This window comes from Oxyura jamaicensis, chromosome 5 (genome assembly GCF_011077185.1).
Source record: "Oxyura jamaicensis isolate SHBP4307 breed ruddy duck chromosome 5, BPBGC_Ojam_1.0, whole genome shotgun sequence".
Taxonomy (NCBI): domain Eukaryota; kingdom Metazoa; phylum Chordata; class Aves; order Anseriformes; family Anatidae; genus Oxyura; species Oxyura jamaicensis.
Window position 1 is genome coordinate 29,287,114 of NC_048897.1, and position 15,222 is coordinate 29,302,335.

Genomic DNA, 15,222 nt, shown 5'->3' on the forward strand with positions numbered 1-15,222 from the left:
TTTGCTTCCTCTCCTGTGACATGGAGGGATTGCTGCTGACTGATATTTGCTAGTTAATAATACAGCCTGAAAATAATGGGAACTTTTAACAGTGTTCTTGAAATCAGGAAAGAAAACTAAGTGACTGGGGAGTAGGAATCATTCAGTTTTTGATCATTTCTATTTTGTGTTCATTTCGATCAGCCTTTACTTTCAGAAGGGGTGCAGTACCTACACTATTAAAAGTCAGTCCCTTGAAGCTATGTTAAGCAGAAACAGAAAACCTTGGTTTACTTTGAAAAACCTTAGGGAGGAAGGGCCAGGTCTGTTGCTTCTGACTCTTGCAAAGCTGAAAATGCCATTAGTTGCTGGGAACGAATACAACAGAACAAGTGTTTTGCTTTCTTCAGCAAGGTCTTGCCTGCAGCACCTGGAGCTGTCCTGGCCCCTGGGACATGTGGCATTTGGAGGAGTCGCTGCTGGAATGGAGGAACGAACGCTTCGGGTTACCTGGCTGTAGGAACTGAGCTGAGCTGTGGTGAGAAACCGCTTCAAGTTGTGCTTCCTTTCTACTGTATCTTGTGTCCTGTGCTATTGGCATTGCTACAATGGAAAACAGCCCCCTTCCCCTGCCGAAATGTGAGGCCTAGTCATTTCAAATGCTGGTGGTTAAACATTAATGCAGAGCGGAAAGCGTTAAATAATTGATGGCAACGAGGCGCCTAAAGGAAGCGGCACTTTGCAAGGACACTGGCACGGGGCACATGACAGCGCGGGGCAGATACGCCGCTGCTCCACTGATGATTCCCCCCTCGCCTTCTTACATTCCCCAGCCTCTCGCCTCTTCCTTGCAGGTTTGTGGACCAAGGCTGGATTGCAGGGAGAGCCAGAGCGCGTGGCTGAATTCCCTACGTTAGCACCCGCGCTGCTCTCGGGGGAGCAGCCGCAATGCTGAGCTTGGCGGGGCCTTGCACCAGTGGACGTGCGCAGATCTGCAGCCTGTAATGGGCACTTGTGGCTGTGTTACACGACTGGCACAGCGGCTGGTGTGGGACACCAACTCCAGCATGCCATGCCTAAGGGTTTGGCTGACCACACCAGCCCCACTGTATCCAGCTCGGCTGTGCGAGCGGTCAGAAAGGGCTGGGATGCAACAGCCATCATTTCTTGATGCTTGGAGAATCCTCAGCTGCCTCTGCAGAGCAGCCTTTGCATCGGGCTGTGCATGCGTGGCATGGCCCTAGCAGGGCGCCTGATCGGTTTGTGTGGGAGCAGTTGTTGCTGGCCAAAGCTGCCACCTCCAAGACTCAGTTCAGGTCCTGAGCGAGCAAAAATGTGTGAATGCTCGCTTCTAAAGGAAAAGGTTGCAGCTCAGTGTCCTGCCTGAGGCTTGTTTACAGTCTCTGGTTTCCTTACTTATAACATCTCAGGAAGGATCTTGCTCGCTGGCAAGTTTGGTCAGAGCTGGCAAGTTTGGTCAGAGCTGACAATTTCCTTCTGGCTCATTACCCTCCTGGTCTCACACACTTAACTAAGCAGAGCTGGGAACATGTCTGTGCTCCAGCTTTTCATCCCCTCCTTGACATCTCCCAGTGCGGCTCCTCCAGGGGAGAAACAGTGGAAGATCCAGGAACCTCGGGGCAATGAGGGACATCAGTTATGGATAACCGGAGACTTGCCAGGACCCTGGCTGAGCAGCTGCACTGCTGCTCTTCAGTCAGGATCAGGTGAGAGCAATTTAAGGTAGATAAGACTTTTTTGTTGTTCTTTTTTTTTTTTTTTTTTTTTTTTTTAAATATTTATAGTTCTGTTTGTGCCTCAGAAGGATAACAGGGACTAGAGCTCTCACAAAATTAAGCAGATTTTCAAAGGCCACAAGCAAAAACGAGTATCACAAGTGGAGATGCCTGTATAAGCCTTTGCACAGCTGTCAGCACAGCAGGCACACTGGTTCTTGAATCTGAAAGCCCACGACTTCACAAGTGCTCTAAGCCAGGATTGCATCAGAAGGGAGCTGCGGGCACTGCAGGGCCCCAGCTGCTCAGTCCCTCCTGTGCCGCTGTTCCCTGCGGGAACGTGCGCTCTGCAGCTGCAGGGTGAGCCTGGTTAGGGAACTGGTCTGACTGTAGCACTGCCAAAAGAAATTGGTTGGTTTTCACGTGTATGATCTCTTCAGCCACATGCCAGGGCACAACTGCATGGCCTGGCATAGAGAGAAAGGAGGTGCAGGGAGATGGAGAGGAATAATTGGCTCATTCCAGCAGCACAGCTGCACCTCAGCTCACAGCATTTGTGAAATGGGTCCTAGTGCTGTGGGCACCACGGTGCTGGCTTTTGCACAGGCAGCAGGAAGCCGCATGCATTTTTCAGACGTGGACTTTAGGCTTCTAGTTTCAGTTTAACAGCTTGGCCCAGGAAAGCTGCACAAGCCTCACACAGTGTTTGGTTTGTGGTTGCTTCTGGCAGAGGAATCTGGAATTCACACCTTTGTCCCTTGACAGTGTTTTCAGTACAAATTTCACTTTAAATGCTTAGTACGGCAATATATGGGAAACAGCCCTACCCCTGCATAAGACAAAAATATCCTCTGTGTCTTACCAAGAGGTTAAAAGCCAGTTTGGTTTTCTGGAAGCAGTCGATGAACTCAGCCTCATTCGGGGGTCTTGCTCGAAGAGTCAGCATGCCCTCTTTTATGAGAAGGTGGAGAGAAAGGCACTTTAATTAGAGTGTCCCCTTCCAGAGAAGGGTTCATCTTGCTGGCATGCAGAAGAGACAGCAATAATAGGTATGGAGACTAGAACTACTAAAAATCAAGGGTTTGAGAATAGTCAGATGTCTTTCTCCATGCTGGAGGCTTCACAAGGCTCTGTGTGCTCTACACTAGATTCTACAGCTAGAACATTTGTTGTAGCTGCTGCATTGTACCTGCTGGCCCTTTCTTCTTGTTCTTCTTCCCTTTCTTCCTCTGATTGAGCTGTTTGAATGCCTCTGCAGCCTTCTGAAGCCTGGCGACAAACACTTCGATATCATCCAGAGTGCAGTTCAGGATTTGCTGTGAGGACAGAAATGCAATGAACCCAGGTGGAAAAAGCCAAAACTGCACACAGCCAGGAAGCCTGAATCCCCGAGTGCCTCAATCTGTGCCCACTCCATTTCCTGGAAGAATGCAAGGGAATGGGGAATCCAGGCATGAAATTAGTCTGGATTCATCGCTTTCCATGCACAAAGCTGTGCCTATTTTGTGTGCTGTACTTGCCAATGTAATATCTGACTGCTGGCTGATGGACATCTGGAGAATAACCCCAAGAGCAGACTATGGACCAGGGAGAAGCAGACCTTCCAAAATCAGCACAGTTACCTCAGGTCAAAGGAGATTGCATCTAACCAGTGACTGAGCTTTGCTTTTGCTCCCCTTATCTTTCTAAGCAGTAGGTATCAGCTTAACAATGACTGAACTATGCATAAAATGCCTGTTCATGGAGGAGGAGCCCCTTGCTTTCTTCCTCTCTTCCCCCATCCCTTCTGCCTATCTTGTTACCAACCGTTTCTTTTTCAATCTTCTGTGCTAAGATGATTCGGGACTCTTCATGGTCCTGGGGGGCAGAGCCTCGTCGTTCATAGTCTGCTAACAAGGAGAGGGAGAGAAAAATATTTTTACCATCAGAGGTTGAAGACAGACTCCGTTAAACACAGGGACCCATGGGATCTCCTGGCTGGGTTTGTTCGTTCCTTTATTCTGAAAGCACCTCAGAAGACCACAGAGGTGATCAAAGTTGCCAATTAAACCTTCCAAGGGTCACAGCAGCTGCCCCCAGCCCTGTGTGTCAATATGCAGCCTGTTTTCAGATAGCAGCACTGGATGAATGGTGAGGAGCAGCCCGCTGCTGGTACAGGCAGAGACCTGCACACCCAGCTCCCAACGGCTGCCAGTCACTGACTCCTTTGACTTTGATGCATTCAGCTGCCTTAGACCTGCCGAGGAGCTGCCCCTTGCACTGCTGAGCACTCCACGGGTACGTCACGCGTGGTCAGAGCGACTCCAACCCTCTCCTCTAACCCCCTGCTCCCCGCAGGAGCCTTGCTTGTGGCAGGGATGCCAGCTCAGCTAGCTGCCCATCAAGAAAGAAGAAATAAGACCTGGAGAGGAATGCAAAGGCCCCTTGCTAGAAAGCAGCACAACAGGAATTCTGCATGATTGATATTGAGGCAGGCCCAGGCAAAAAACAGCATTTTTCTACAAACTCGTGTTTTTAATCACCATGAAAAAAACTTGCAAAAATAAAAACCACAGGTACCTCCCAGCTTCCAGAAGGCAGACACTCAGCGGGACAGCAATATTTCAGCGTGAGCACTTGCTCAGGCAGCCTCTTGTGACAAGAATAATGTGTCAGCTCAGTGAAATGGGCTCTGAAAAGGCCAGCACAGCCGGTGTTCGGGCAGCAGGATATATCAAGTGGGAGAACGGGGGAGGCAGATTTGGCAGAGGACTGGGGAAATTGTACGTCATCTTTAGGCATTAAGATGAGATGTTTAGTTTTGACAGGTTTTGTAGAAAAAGCAGTAAGGCACATTTCAAAGGAGAAACAATCCCAGCAAACAGGCATCATTCAAAGCTTTCTCCTGACTCCTGCTTTTGTGCCAGGGTCTGTTTTCTCAGATCCAGAAATCCTGCCTGAGTAAATGCCCAGCTGTGCTGGTGGGAGCAACAGACTCAAAACTTTGTGTTAAGCCTACTGGGAAGGGCAGAGTTAAGGGTGGCTCTTTCACAGAAAACTGCTGTGCGTCAGAATATAGATGTTGAGAGACGATCCAGCTCTGAAATAGAAATCTGATTTTCATTATGCAAAGCTGGACCCAAAATAGGCTCTTCATTCAAGAGGCTGGATCATCTGCTTGGCTTCGGTTCTGAGCCCAGGGAAATGAGTGTTTGCTCTGCTCAACTGGTATTCAGAGTTTTCTTCCTGTACCCTGCTTATAGAATTTCCATGAGCCTGGAAATTAATCCCAAGAGAAGCTGGTACAATTGGCAGTGGTAAGGAAGGGTTAGAGTTTGCTGGTCATTTTAGTCAATCTGAGCTTTATTTCAGAGAAGGAGCATATTTCTGTTACTGGGAACTTCTTCTCCAAAGAGAGTTACAAATTTTCTCCAGACAGCTCAAACTGGGATGAAGTTGGGATGGTTTTGGAGTATGGGATAAGTTGAGATCTGCCTTTTTACCCTCCACTCTGGTATTCGTGCAAACCACCTGACTTCTTTGGGTGAAATCTTGGTTCTTGTGAAGTCAGCAGGGCCAGGGATGTGCCTTTCTGAGCAGACCTGTCTTGTCTGTACATTTTAAGATCACTGGTGCCTGGTCCAAGCCTCATGCAACTGCTGTTTGGTGACAGACTGTCACCTCTTTGGGGAATTTCAGTGAATGTTACTTCATAACATAGTAAAAAGACACTGGGCAGCGATGCTGGGGCTGAAATGACCACAGGCTGTTTCAGGAGGGTGGGCTGCCCAGGCTAACGAACCGTCATCCTCAGGACCGACCCGCTGAGCTCTCCCAGTACCTGGTTCATACTGGGAAGGGGGTGCCACCCGGTTCCTGTTCATCGCTGGCCCTCGCATGTCGTGCTGGATCGGGATGGGAGCCGGCCCTTGTGGCGGTGGGAGGATAGACTGTCTCTGCTTGATCTTTTCTTGGTTTGCTCTGCAAGGCAAACAACAGAGAACAACCCCTGTCAGAGGCTGACAATCCTATTTCCGAGAGAGCAGTGTGCGAATGTGCCAGCCTGAGCAGGGGTGCGTGCTCGGGGTGATGCTGTGTGCTCTGGCTGCCTTTCCCCTGTGCCCTGAGGCTTGCAGGTTTGGGAGGGGAGGCTGCGAGGGAACAGCAAGCGTTTGGGTAAGGAGAGCTGCAGCACCTGACTGGTTTAAATGGAGCTTGCCGTGTGTGGTCTGGGAGGCCTGTTCTTCCAGTGCACACCAGCTGGTAGCCGTGTAGGGCTGTTTTGGCTGGTGCTTTAGAGCAAGGAGTGTCTGTGAGGCCGGTGAGATTCCTTGCACAGAGTCAGCAGCACAAACCATTGTGGGGGTCTATCACAGCAGCCAGGAGCCCTGTATGTCAGCAGAAGAGTTCCCTCAGTGTGATTTGCTTCAGGGTGTAAAATCTCCTAGGGGTGGTTTACGTGAGATGGAGACTCCGTTCCCAGGCATGTAAACCAAGGATATATTTGCAGCAAGGAAATAAAAAGGACAGCCAAAATTCATATCCTTTCTGTAAATAGCAGCGAACCTCAGCTAAGCCTGCACGAGTGAGCTTCTTGTCTGGGTCCTCTTGAAGAGGGAGGCTGGCCTGGCAGTCACTGCACTCTGAGTGTTCTCTGCAGGGGATGTGATCTGGGGGATTTTGTTACTCCCAGCTCTACCCTGTAGTACTTACTTGAGCGTCTGTGGTCGTACTTTCTTCCCATGCTTGTGGTCTGCCAGGGCGCTTTCTATGTCCTCATGGACCATCTCCGCCTTAAAGATAAAACAGGGATGTTTTACTGAAGGGCTGTGCTTTGGAAAAGTTGAATTGAAGGCTCCAAGTGGGCAAAGGAAGAAATGGCTGGCAGAGAGCTAGGAGCAGATCTTGTTCTGTTACCAGATTGCTCGGCCGTGGGGTCAGCTGCACAAGACTGGCAGGGCCAGGGGGGCAGGAACCTTGAGAGGTTAATTTGAAGGCATCAATACCTGGGCAGGCCTCTAGGGCATCTCTAGGCTTCCTCTGCTGTCAGTGCCTGAAAAAGTCTTCCGGGGGGGCAAGCAGTGAGTGCCTATGCAGCACAAGGTGCAGTTGGATGCTATGCTGCTGGGATGGCCATGCCTGAAAGCCCTGCTGCCACGAGTGGGAGGGATGGCTTAGCATTGACCTTTTCCTTTGGGAAAGCCAGCTGCAGGCCACAGTAGCCCCGTCTCACAGCGCACCCCACTCACATCCCGCTGGCAAGGAGGGCTCTGCTCACCTCCACCTCGTCGCAGTTGAAGAAGTGGATGTCAGGTTTGTGCTGCTCCGAATCCTGGCACACCAGGAGGAGGATGGAGGAATAGCGCATCTGATTCAGAACCGTCTGGCAGTGCTGGACTGTCGGCAGTGGGAAGTCCTCCAGCTCCTCCTGGAAAAGAAGAAGGAAGAGGCTGGGCAATGGGGACCTATTGAACTCCTGGGATTCCTGCTTGAGGAGAGAGACCTGACAGAGCTTGTGCTTCTCAGTAGGGATTTGCTGGGCTCTTCAAATACTCGTGTTGCAGTCTGCAAAGGAGCAGTGGCTTGGGACTACGTAGGACCAGGAAAAAGGTGGATGGAAAACAGAACTCTTGTTCTCCTGAGTTCCTGAATATAGGGGCCCAGTGGGAGACTTGAACAACTTGAGCTCACTTGCTCACTGTCATCTTACTGGTATCCTTTACCTGCCCCAGTATCATGCATCCCAGCGGAAAGATGCTTTCAGGGTAATGGCAGTGAGGAGTGTGCCCTTTCACTGACTCTTGGATGACCTTGGGCAAATCTTTTTTTAGTTTCTCCCTGCTAACCTCAGGACAGTACCACCCTTCTCCTACTGTCTGGCTGCTCTTTCCCAGCAGATTAGGTGTGCTGTGTGCACGTACATGTATTGCTATCAAAATGGGGCACTGTTCTCAAGCAGGGGACCCTGCATGTTATTTTAATACCAGTAACAGGTCCTTCCCTCTCTGCTCATGCTATATGCAGGTCTCTGTGGACCTGTAAATCTGCATCACTCCCACAGAAAGCAGTTTTCCTGTTTGCCTGGAGCACAGCTCAAGGTATCTTCCATCTGGAGTCTCTGTGCTCTGGAGCCATGAATAAATCAGCCCGCACCTGCCTGCCCTTTGGATTACAGTCAGCCAGCCCCTGCATAGCCCAGAGTGGATTTTGGTAGCGATCTCCCCTTGTTTGGGTTCCTCACTAATGGCTCCCCAAAGCAGAAGGGGAAGAGGATACCGCACGCCCCAGGTTAACCTGCGCCCTCACAGAGCGCTCTGGGTACCTGCGACTCGCAGTCGAGCAGGCGGATGGACTTGTCGTTCACTTGCAGCAGCATCTCCTGCGTCCAGATCTTCTCTTTGGAGTTGAGCAATATGAGTTTTCGGATGGCATCGTCCACTGTCACGATGGACTCGCTCTTGTCCATGATGAAGGTGGCCAAGTGCTGAAGGTGGGAGGGAAAGAGGAGAAAACAGGTGAAAAAGCTTTGATGGTGTTTGTGTCATAAATCACTGGTGAAACCGTCTCTAGAGGTTTGGGCTGTTTGTTCTTTATTGCACGGGCATGAAAGAGTCACTGTGGAACGTGTTCGTTCTGCTTGTTAGTACCAGGCCGTTTGCAGTGGTGAAAGATTAGAGTTTTGTAACACAGCAAAGGTTTTCATAACGAGTTTCACTGCTTGCATGTTTATCTCATCGTATGTCAATTCTAGCAGCTCTGGCCGCCATCCAGCGTGCATGTTTGCAAGTGCTTTGCACAAACGAGTTAGTCCCCTGGCTTTTCTGAAACCGCAAGACAGCTCCAAGCCTGACAGCTGACTCTGCTCCAGCCTTTCAATCCCCTCATGCTGCTTTCCCACCAAAACTACTCAGATCAGCTCTCGTGGGAGTGAATGGGGGCCTCTCTGACTGTATAAAGGGGTATTTTGGTACTTGCCTCTGCCCTGCACTGTGGCTTTGCTAGATTACCCTGGTCTTCCTCCCTCCCTCCACCTGCCCCGTAGACCCAGCCTGGGGCTCTTCCCACTTCCTGATTTCCATGCTGCCCTCCCCTCTTGTGCTGGCTGATGTGCACTGAGATGGTCGTGTCCCAGACATGACGGCACTCGCATGCTTTCCCAGCCCTGCTCTGTGTCCTGAAGCGTGCAACGCTCCAAGCATTGCACTTGGCACTTGCTCAGTTTATGAAGAGTCCGTGCAACCGAGCTGCACCTGCAGGCTTCTCACTGCTCGTGGGGCTCCACGTGAAGGGAGTGCTGGGCAGGGAGGCAATTACAGAAAGAAGTGTCTGCTGCAACTAACCAGTGCACGCGTGCCCCCAGCAGTGGGCGAAGGCCCCTTCGGACGAAAATCCAGGTAACTAATTTGTCTCCTCTCTGATCACCAGCTCACGGTGCTGCTGGCCAGGCGGTGAGAGCAAGCGGTGCTCTCTGCGGATGGGGAGAGAGTGCTCTGCCAGCAGAGGGGACTGCGAGGCAGGAGAAGCCGCTCAGAGCGGCCAGGTTAACTGTGCCCGTTGTCCCCGTGTCAGTGTCAGCACGGTCAGGCCACGTGTTCAGGTGACATCAGGGAACGGGAAGTATTGGGGAAGCAGAAGGAAACAGTCCCATTTCACCTTGTTCCCTCTGCTGCTCTGCTATGTTCCTGGCAGCAACATAGGAAGGAGAACGTGCCGGAGTGGGAAAGCAGCTGAAAGTTTTCCCTGTTGTAACCAACTTCCTCCCGAAGAGGAAGGCAGGAGTTTTTCAGAAGGGCACGTTACGGGCCTGACCAACACATCCTGCTGCACTTGGGGGCTTGCTGCTGCCGGCAGGCTTATCAGGACAGGTCCCAGCCTCTTCTCTCTTCCCTGGAATCTCTCTCACTCAGCCAATTCCCCCCACATCCCAATTCCCCTTCTTAATAGTATTAGGGCCACTGACATGCTGCTGCTGAGCCAGACTAGCGTGTGGGTCAGCAGAGTGCAGGGGAGCTGTAACTGCTCTGGCAGAAAGACCCGTGCCTTCTCCCAGTGATCACAGGTTTAGGGCTCAGGCAGTTTCTTTCTGGTGCTTTTTGTGGTGCTGTAGCAAGGCTCAGGGCCCAGACAGTGCAGAAACACAGTCTGTGTCCAAGAAGACTGGCGCGCAAGAGCTGCAAAATGCAAGAAGAGAACGAAAAAGAGCTGGGGGGGAAATGTGTCTGTTCCCAGTACCAGCCTCAGCTCCTTGTGGTTAGTGTCCACAACAGGCAGGTGTCTTGGAGAGCAGCAAAGGAGGATGAGAGCAGCGCTCTGGGGAGGAAGTCCCTTCTACCTGTAAAAACCCAGGCTGAGTCTTTAAGCACGACATTCAACAGTGGGCATTAGGGGCGGAGAGCGTTTGTGGTGACCAATTTGTTGTTCAGGTGGTTGTTGGATAATTTGTGATGAATGGATAGGCCAGAGAAGAGGATAAACACTTCAGAGGTTAAGTGAAGACCCAGTTCTGTGCTCATAAAGCAAAGGTATGGGGTGAGGCACTATCTAAATAAAATTCCTGGCAGGTATTTGAGCTGAGATTAGCCGTCCAGTCAGATATGAAGAACATGCTTGGGTATGTGTTACTGTAATTGTAAAATGCTGCATGAAAAGGTATTTGCAAAGTCAATATTATCCACGCAGAGGTGACAAACCCTCTGCCTGCGGAGCAGTGAAAGGAATTGGTGTATACCTGCTGACAGGAATCTTATCTGCTCTATTATTTTAACTGCCAGGTTTACAATCTTCATAAATTCCTTTGTTATTTACTGTTAAGTTAATTTTCGTGGAAATGAAAGCTACTTGTCTGACTAGGACTCATTAAAATATTTTTTCCTTTCCATTTTCTGTAGATACTGGTGGACCAAGTGGGGACAGAAGCTGGTTCTTACCTTTATCTCACTAAAAGCCCCTTTCATCTGGATGGAGATTCAAATATGGTAATTTTTATAAGAATGGGCAATGGTTTTCTCCACTTTTAAACTTTGGTCCGCTTATAGATTACTTTAAGGGTGTAAAATGCCTCATATAAGGAAACCTCTTCCTGCCTCACTGCTTGCCACTGAAGTCCTGTTTGTCTTGGTCAAAGTTCAAGGTAGAAACTCACAAATGAGTGGCATATGGCATAATTAATAAAGAATTAATGTACGTGTCACTGTTTAAAGTCCCTTCTCTGACTCCACAAGTTACTTTATTTGTTAGGACTTGCTGATGGGGATGGCTGGCCAGGCCACTGATGGGGTGGAAGCCAGGGCCTCTTTCCAAACGAGTGTTTTTAAAAGTTGAAATTTCATTGTAGGCAAACGAGCAGCTCCCTTTATTTTTAACCGTGTTCTTAAGCTCTCTGCTGTACTGGGGCCTTAAATCAGAGAAGAGAGGACCCTGTCTACTAAACATGAACCTCATGAAGTGTTTTCCTCTCTTGCCTTGCCAGGTTTTCAGTGACAAACGGCCCAGCTGGGCAGAGTTCCCGTGGTATGGAGGCTGCTGGCTGGCAGCGGCACGTTGCGTTCCAGGCATCGCCAGGCCCCGGGCAGCCAGGCTGGCTCCTCTCTTTAAGTGGATGTCTGTGACACGGGGGGGTGAATTTGGCTGAATGCCTGTCATGGCTGAAGGGTTTTGAGTTACTTGAGAGGACACAGTAGCTGAGGGAGATCTGAAAGATGATAGTCGATGTGGTCTGTGTTTTCTGGGCAGGTGAGTTCCTGTAACCACTGTGGAACACTATTTTTAATCTGTCTGTCAAGAAGGATTTGGAGGACAGAGAAACGAGGGACAGAAGCTCCCACTACTCTCCTTCAAATGCAGAGGAGAGGAGCACAGCCTCCCCGTTTCCTGTTTCCTCACACTGAATTTCTCTTGTCTTTTTATCGTCTTTTTTCTGTTCTCCACCCCCAATTACTAAACGCTTTAATTTGCTGAATCTTGATCATTTGTATTTTTGATAAACAATGGATTTGCATGCCATTTTCCATTTAAATTTGAAGTAGAAAAGAGGTCCATCTGTAATTAAACCAAATTCATGTTCTTTAATTACTGCTTTTTGTCCTCCCGTCCTGTCAACCATTTCCCATCTGCTGGCTGTAATGACCATGTCCAGCCGAATGACTGGTTAGCGCTGGCTCACAAGCCTTGGCCTCTTTGTCCCCAGACACGCATCCTCGACATAGCCCAGCAAAGGACAGGAGACACGCCATTAACTTCTGAGCCTTTGGTACAGGCCAGCCATGCAGAAGCAGCAACCATTCTCTGTCTCTTCCCCCAGCCCCAAAGCAGCCTGTCTAATATTGGAGTCTTTCCCACTCTTCAAGTTCAAAGACGTGTGAGGGATCCAAGCTAGGAACACTCGTAGGGTCAGATAAGATGTGTAATGCAAGGTGGGAGAAGCCATCAAAGCCTCTGTTTTGCTATTGCATTTAAACACGACCCAGAATTGTGCCCTGGAAAACTGTTTGTAGCCTTGTGGAAGGATCTATGAGCTATGCCAGAGTCTATTTGCACTGACTTTCAGACAATGTCATACCATAATGGAACGACTGCTGCTCTTCAGAGGTAGGAGTTGGAGAGGAGCAGCAAAGAAATAAAAGCAGCAGGAGAGCTGGTATTACTTCTAGGAAGAGCAGGCAGTATGTGAAAGGAGAGAAAGGGATCCAGTCCAGCCTGAAGCCTCTGACTTGTAGGAAGGATTGAGGTCGTCTTTGGAGAGGAATTATCTCAGGACTTCTGCTGCTCTCCTGTAGTTTGCTCTCCTTTAGTCCTTTAGTTTGTCTCCTCAAAGCATCTCCGGTTAACAAACTCCTGTGCTTCACCTACATGTGCTCTTTCCTTTCATCCCTCTTTGTCACAAAGGAATCTGAGAGGCCCTGAGGACCCCAGCTTCAGCTGTGTGTGTTCCATGGATGGAGAGGACTTGTGTGGTCTCAGCCACCCGCTCCAGGCTGGCTGGGCCAGGGTGGCCCAGAGCACAAGGAGGGGAATTACAGTGGGTGGCTGTCTGCAGGCATGCCCTGCAGTACAGGAGCTAGAAATTACAACCCCTTGGAGGGAAGCTCAGGAGGCAAATTTATCTACATGCAGGAGCTGGGAAAAAGAAATAGGGCAACAAGGAAGTCCCACCTCCCTTAAGGAAGGATGGAGCAGCTTTGCTGTTTGCCTCTCCCAGGGTGTGGAGAGCAACACTTGTGTATTGTAAGAAGGTTCCCAGCTGGTCTTTGACCTAATAAACTCCAGGACAAATGAAATACATTTCATTATCAGCATCTATCACTGACGTAGGCCTCACATCCCATAAAATTTCATTGCATACTCACCTGTACGTGGTACTGTGAAGTCTCATGCATAATGATATTGGAGTTGGAGTATTTTTTCCTTTGTTCTGAAAAAAAAGACAACAAGCATTCAGTTCAAAGTCTGTTTATCAGTATATTAGGGAGAATTATAGTTCTCATGATGGGTTGCTACTCTCTGAGCTTCCAGTTTCAATCAGTGTTGAGAATCAAGGACATCAACTTTTGTCTCAAGGATTGGCAAATTAGGTGTGTAGGATGCACATTCAGGTTGTATCCCTTAATGTCGCTGCTAATTTGATTCCAGCGCTGTTTGTGGAGGAAATGAAATCTTGTGTACAGGGAAGCCTCAGACAACAAATGACAAGGGACACTCGCGGAAGAGGGCTGGGAACAAGAGGAACAGCCTGAGAAGGCTGGCACAGGGCTATGACATGCATGTGGCAAGAAGAAAAATCCAACCACAACCCTCCAGTTTGGATACAACAGTCCTTTTAAATGTCCTCCAGAAGGAACACTCTGCACTGCTGTGACGTTGCTGGTTTGATTTCTTACATTTCCTGGCAGGGCACAGTGTAGGGCTGATAGGAAAGGCTGTACGGATCAAGGCCAGCCAGTCAGAGCCTGGCTTTCTTGAACAATATTTTTATGAGGCAACAAATCTTTATTACTTCCTGCATTTCTCACTGGAAAGCAGCACTAAGAGCAATTGGAAAAAATATATATTGCTTGGATTTTCATGAGGCTATGGAATGTAATCCTATAAGAATTTACCCTGTCATGTTTTACTCATAAATTAATTGGTATGTGTCCAGTGAGTCCATATATATACTTTGTGTACATAGTAGAGGAATAACTACCAGGTCTCAAGTCTCAGAGTGATTTGCGACTAACCAAACTGAAAACATCTTCCTCACCAGCAGAGGACATCCTCTGATCTCTGGTTTGCTTAGAAAATGTAATTGTGATTGTATATGTTTTCACCCATCCTAAGCTGGAAATAGCCTGTGTTATAATATCCAGTGCTCTGCAGCAATAGTCACAACCAAGAGGATTTAATGGCACAGCAAACTCTGGGGCTGCTTGTGTTTTAAATAAATATGTATTATTCTTAGTTTATTTGTGGTTTACTTCAAAGCTCTCTTTAATGCCTTCTCTGGGATTTTGGCTTCTCAATTTTTTCCCTTTCCCTGTAAACACTGAACATGTGGTCTCATTTTACAAATTTTATATTTAGAGAGACTGGCACCCAGAAAAAGAATATCCTCATAGAAACTCATTTGGTAATTTGAACTCAGTTTCTAAACTATCTGTCTATCTATCTATCAATCTCTTTTGGTGAAGTGGTGCAAGACCCAGGTAAAACCTCCCAGCATATTTCTTTGGTATATATTTTTAGCAGCATGCCACATTTTGAGTGAAAAGCATTCCCTAGAGACTTCCAAGACATACTGGTAATATGCACCCAGGGCTCGAGCAGCTCCCCCTGAGCCCGGCCGCCGTCAGCAGGGATGCAGTGAAATGGCTGCGGGATGGATGCCCATCACAACGAAAGGAGGAAGAGTGGTGAGTGTGGGTGATAAAATCAAAAGAAGAGCAGAAGGGAGCAGCACCTGGTCTGCTTTTGTGCTGTTTGAGGAATTGTTAGTAGCCTCCTTTTTTTTTTTTTTTTTTTTTTTTTTTTTTTTTTTTTTAAGGTGCCTAAGTGCATCTTATCATGGCTGCTGTGGGAGGGACAGTGACAGAGGGACAGGAGGGCAGAACAGGGCACAACAGGGCACCTGCATACGGGAAAGCTGTCGTGCTCAGTGCAGGCAGTGCCTCAGGCAGCCTTTGCATTCTCTCCTGGCTACATCCCAACAAAAGTACTCTCTGTCCACTTTGCCCCAGGAAAGCACAGTCTCCTGGTTGCTCCTAAACCATGGAGTCATTTGCTACAAGTCTACCAAGCCTGTCCTTTACATCTGCCCTAGGACCACCGGGAGCCACAGAGACTCCTGGAGGTGGGCAAGTGGCTGGGAAGTAATTAGGCGAACACTTAACGAGTGTTTTCCTTTAAACCTTGTATGTGGGAAAGCACTTGGAGGGAGGAACTGCAGTGAACAGAGCATGCTGCTGTTACAAGAGCAGAAAACCCAAAAGAGCAGAAAACCCCCAAATCAGGAGCTTTAGCTTAGTCCTGGGGGGGGGGGGGGGGGGGGGGGGGG

General features: G+C 49.0%; 1 protein-coding gene and 1 long non-coding RNA gene across 4 annotated transcripts in view; one reads left to right on the forward strand and one right to left on the reverse strand.

Annotated features, from left to right (window-relative positions):
- EPS8L2 (EPS8 like 2) overlaps window positions 1-15,222 on the reverse strand; it is a 63,874-nt gene that overhangs the window by 14,913 nt on the left and 33,739 nt on the right. For both annotated transcript variants that reach the window (XM_035326636.1, XM_035326635.1), the window contains 8 exons: window positions 13,040-13,104; window positions 8,017-8,178; window positions 6,973-7,122; window positions 6,408-6,487; window positions 5,536-5,675; window positions 3,522-3,601; window positions 2,905-3,031; window positions 2,578-2,666 (listed from right to left, as the gene is read on the reverse strand). In XM_035326636.1, coding sequence (XP_035182527.1) covers window positions 2,578-2,666; window positions 2,905-3,031; window positions 3,522-3,601; window positions 5,536-5,675; window positions 6,408-6,487; window positions 6,973-7,122; window positions 8,017-8,178; window positions 13,040-13,104 — 893 coding nt within the window. The remainder of the gene's footprint in view (window positions 1-2,577; window positions 2,667-2,904; window positions 3,032-3,521; window positions 3,602-5,535; window positions 5,676-6,407; window positions 6,488-6,972; window positions 7,123-8,016; window positions 8,179-13,039; window positions 13,105-15,222) is intronic.
- Window positions 154-13,109, forward strand: LOC118167381. 2 transcript variants are annotated; one of them, XR_004751107.1, is made up of 4 exons: window positions 154-517; window positions 10,583-10,669; window positions 11,164-11,426; window positions 11,881-13,109. It is a non-coding gene; the product is annotated as an uncharacterized LOC118167381 (long non-coding RNA). The 2 variants fall into 2 exon arrangements; XR_004751106.1 differs by lacking the exon at window positions 154-517 and adding an exon at window positions 8,096-8,209.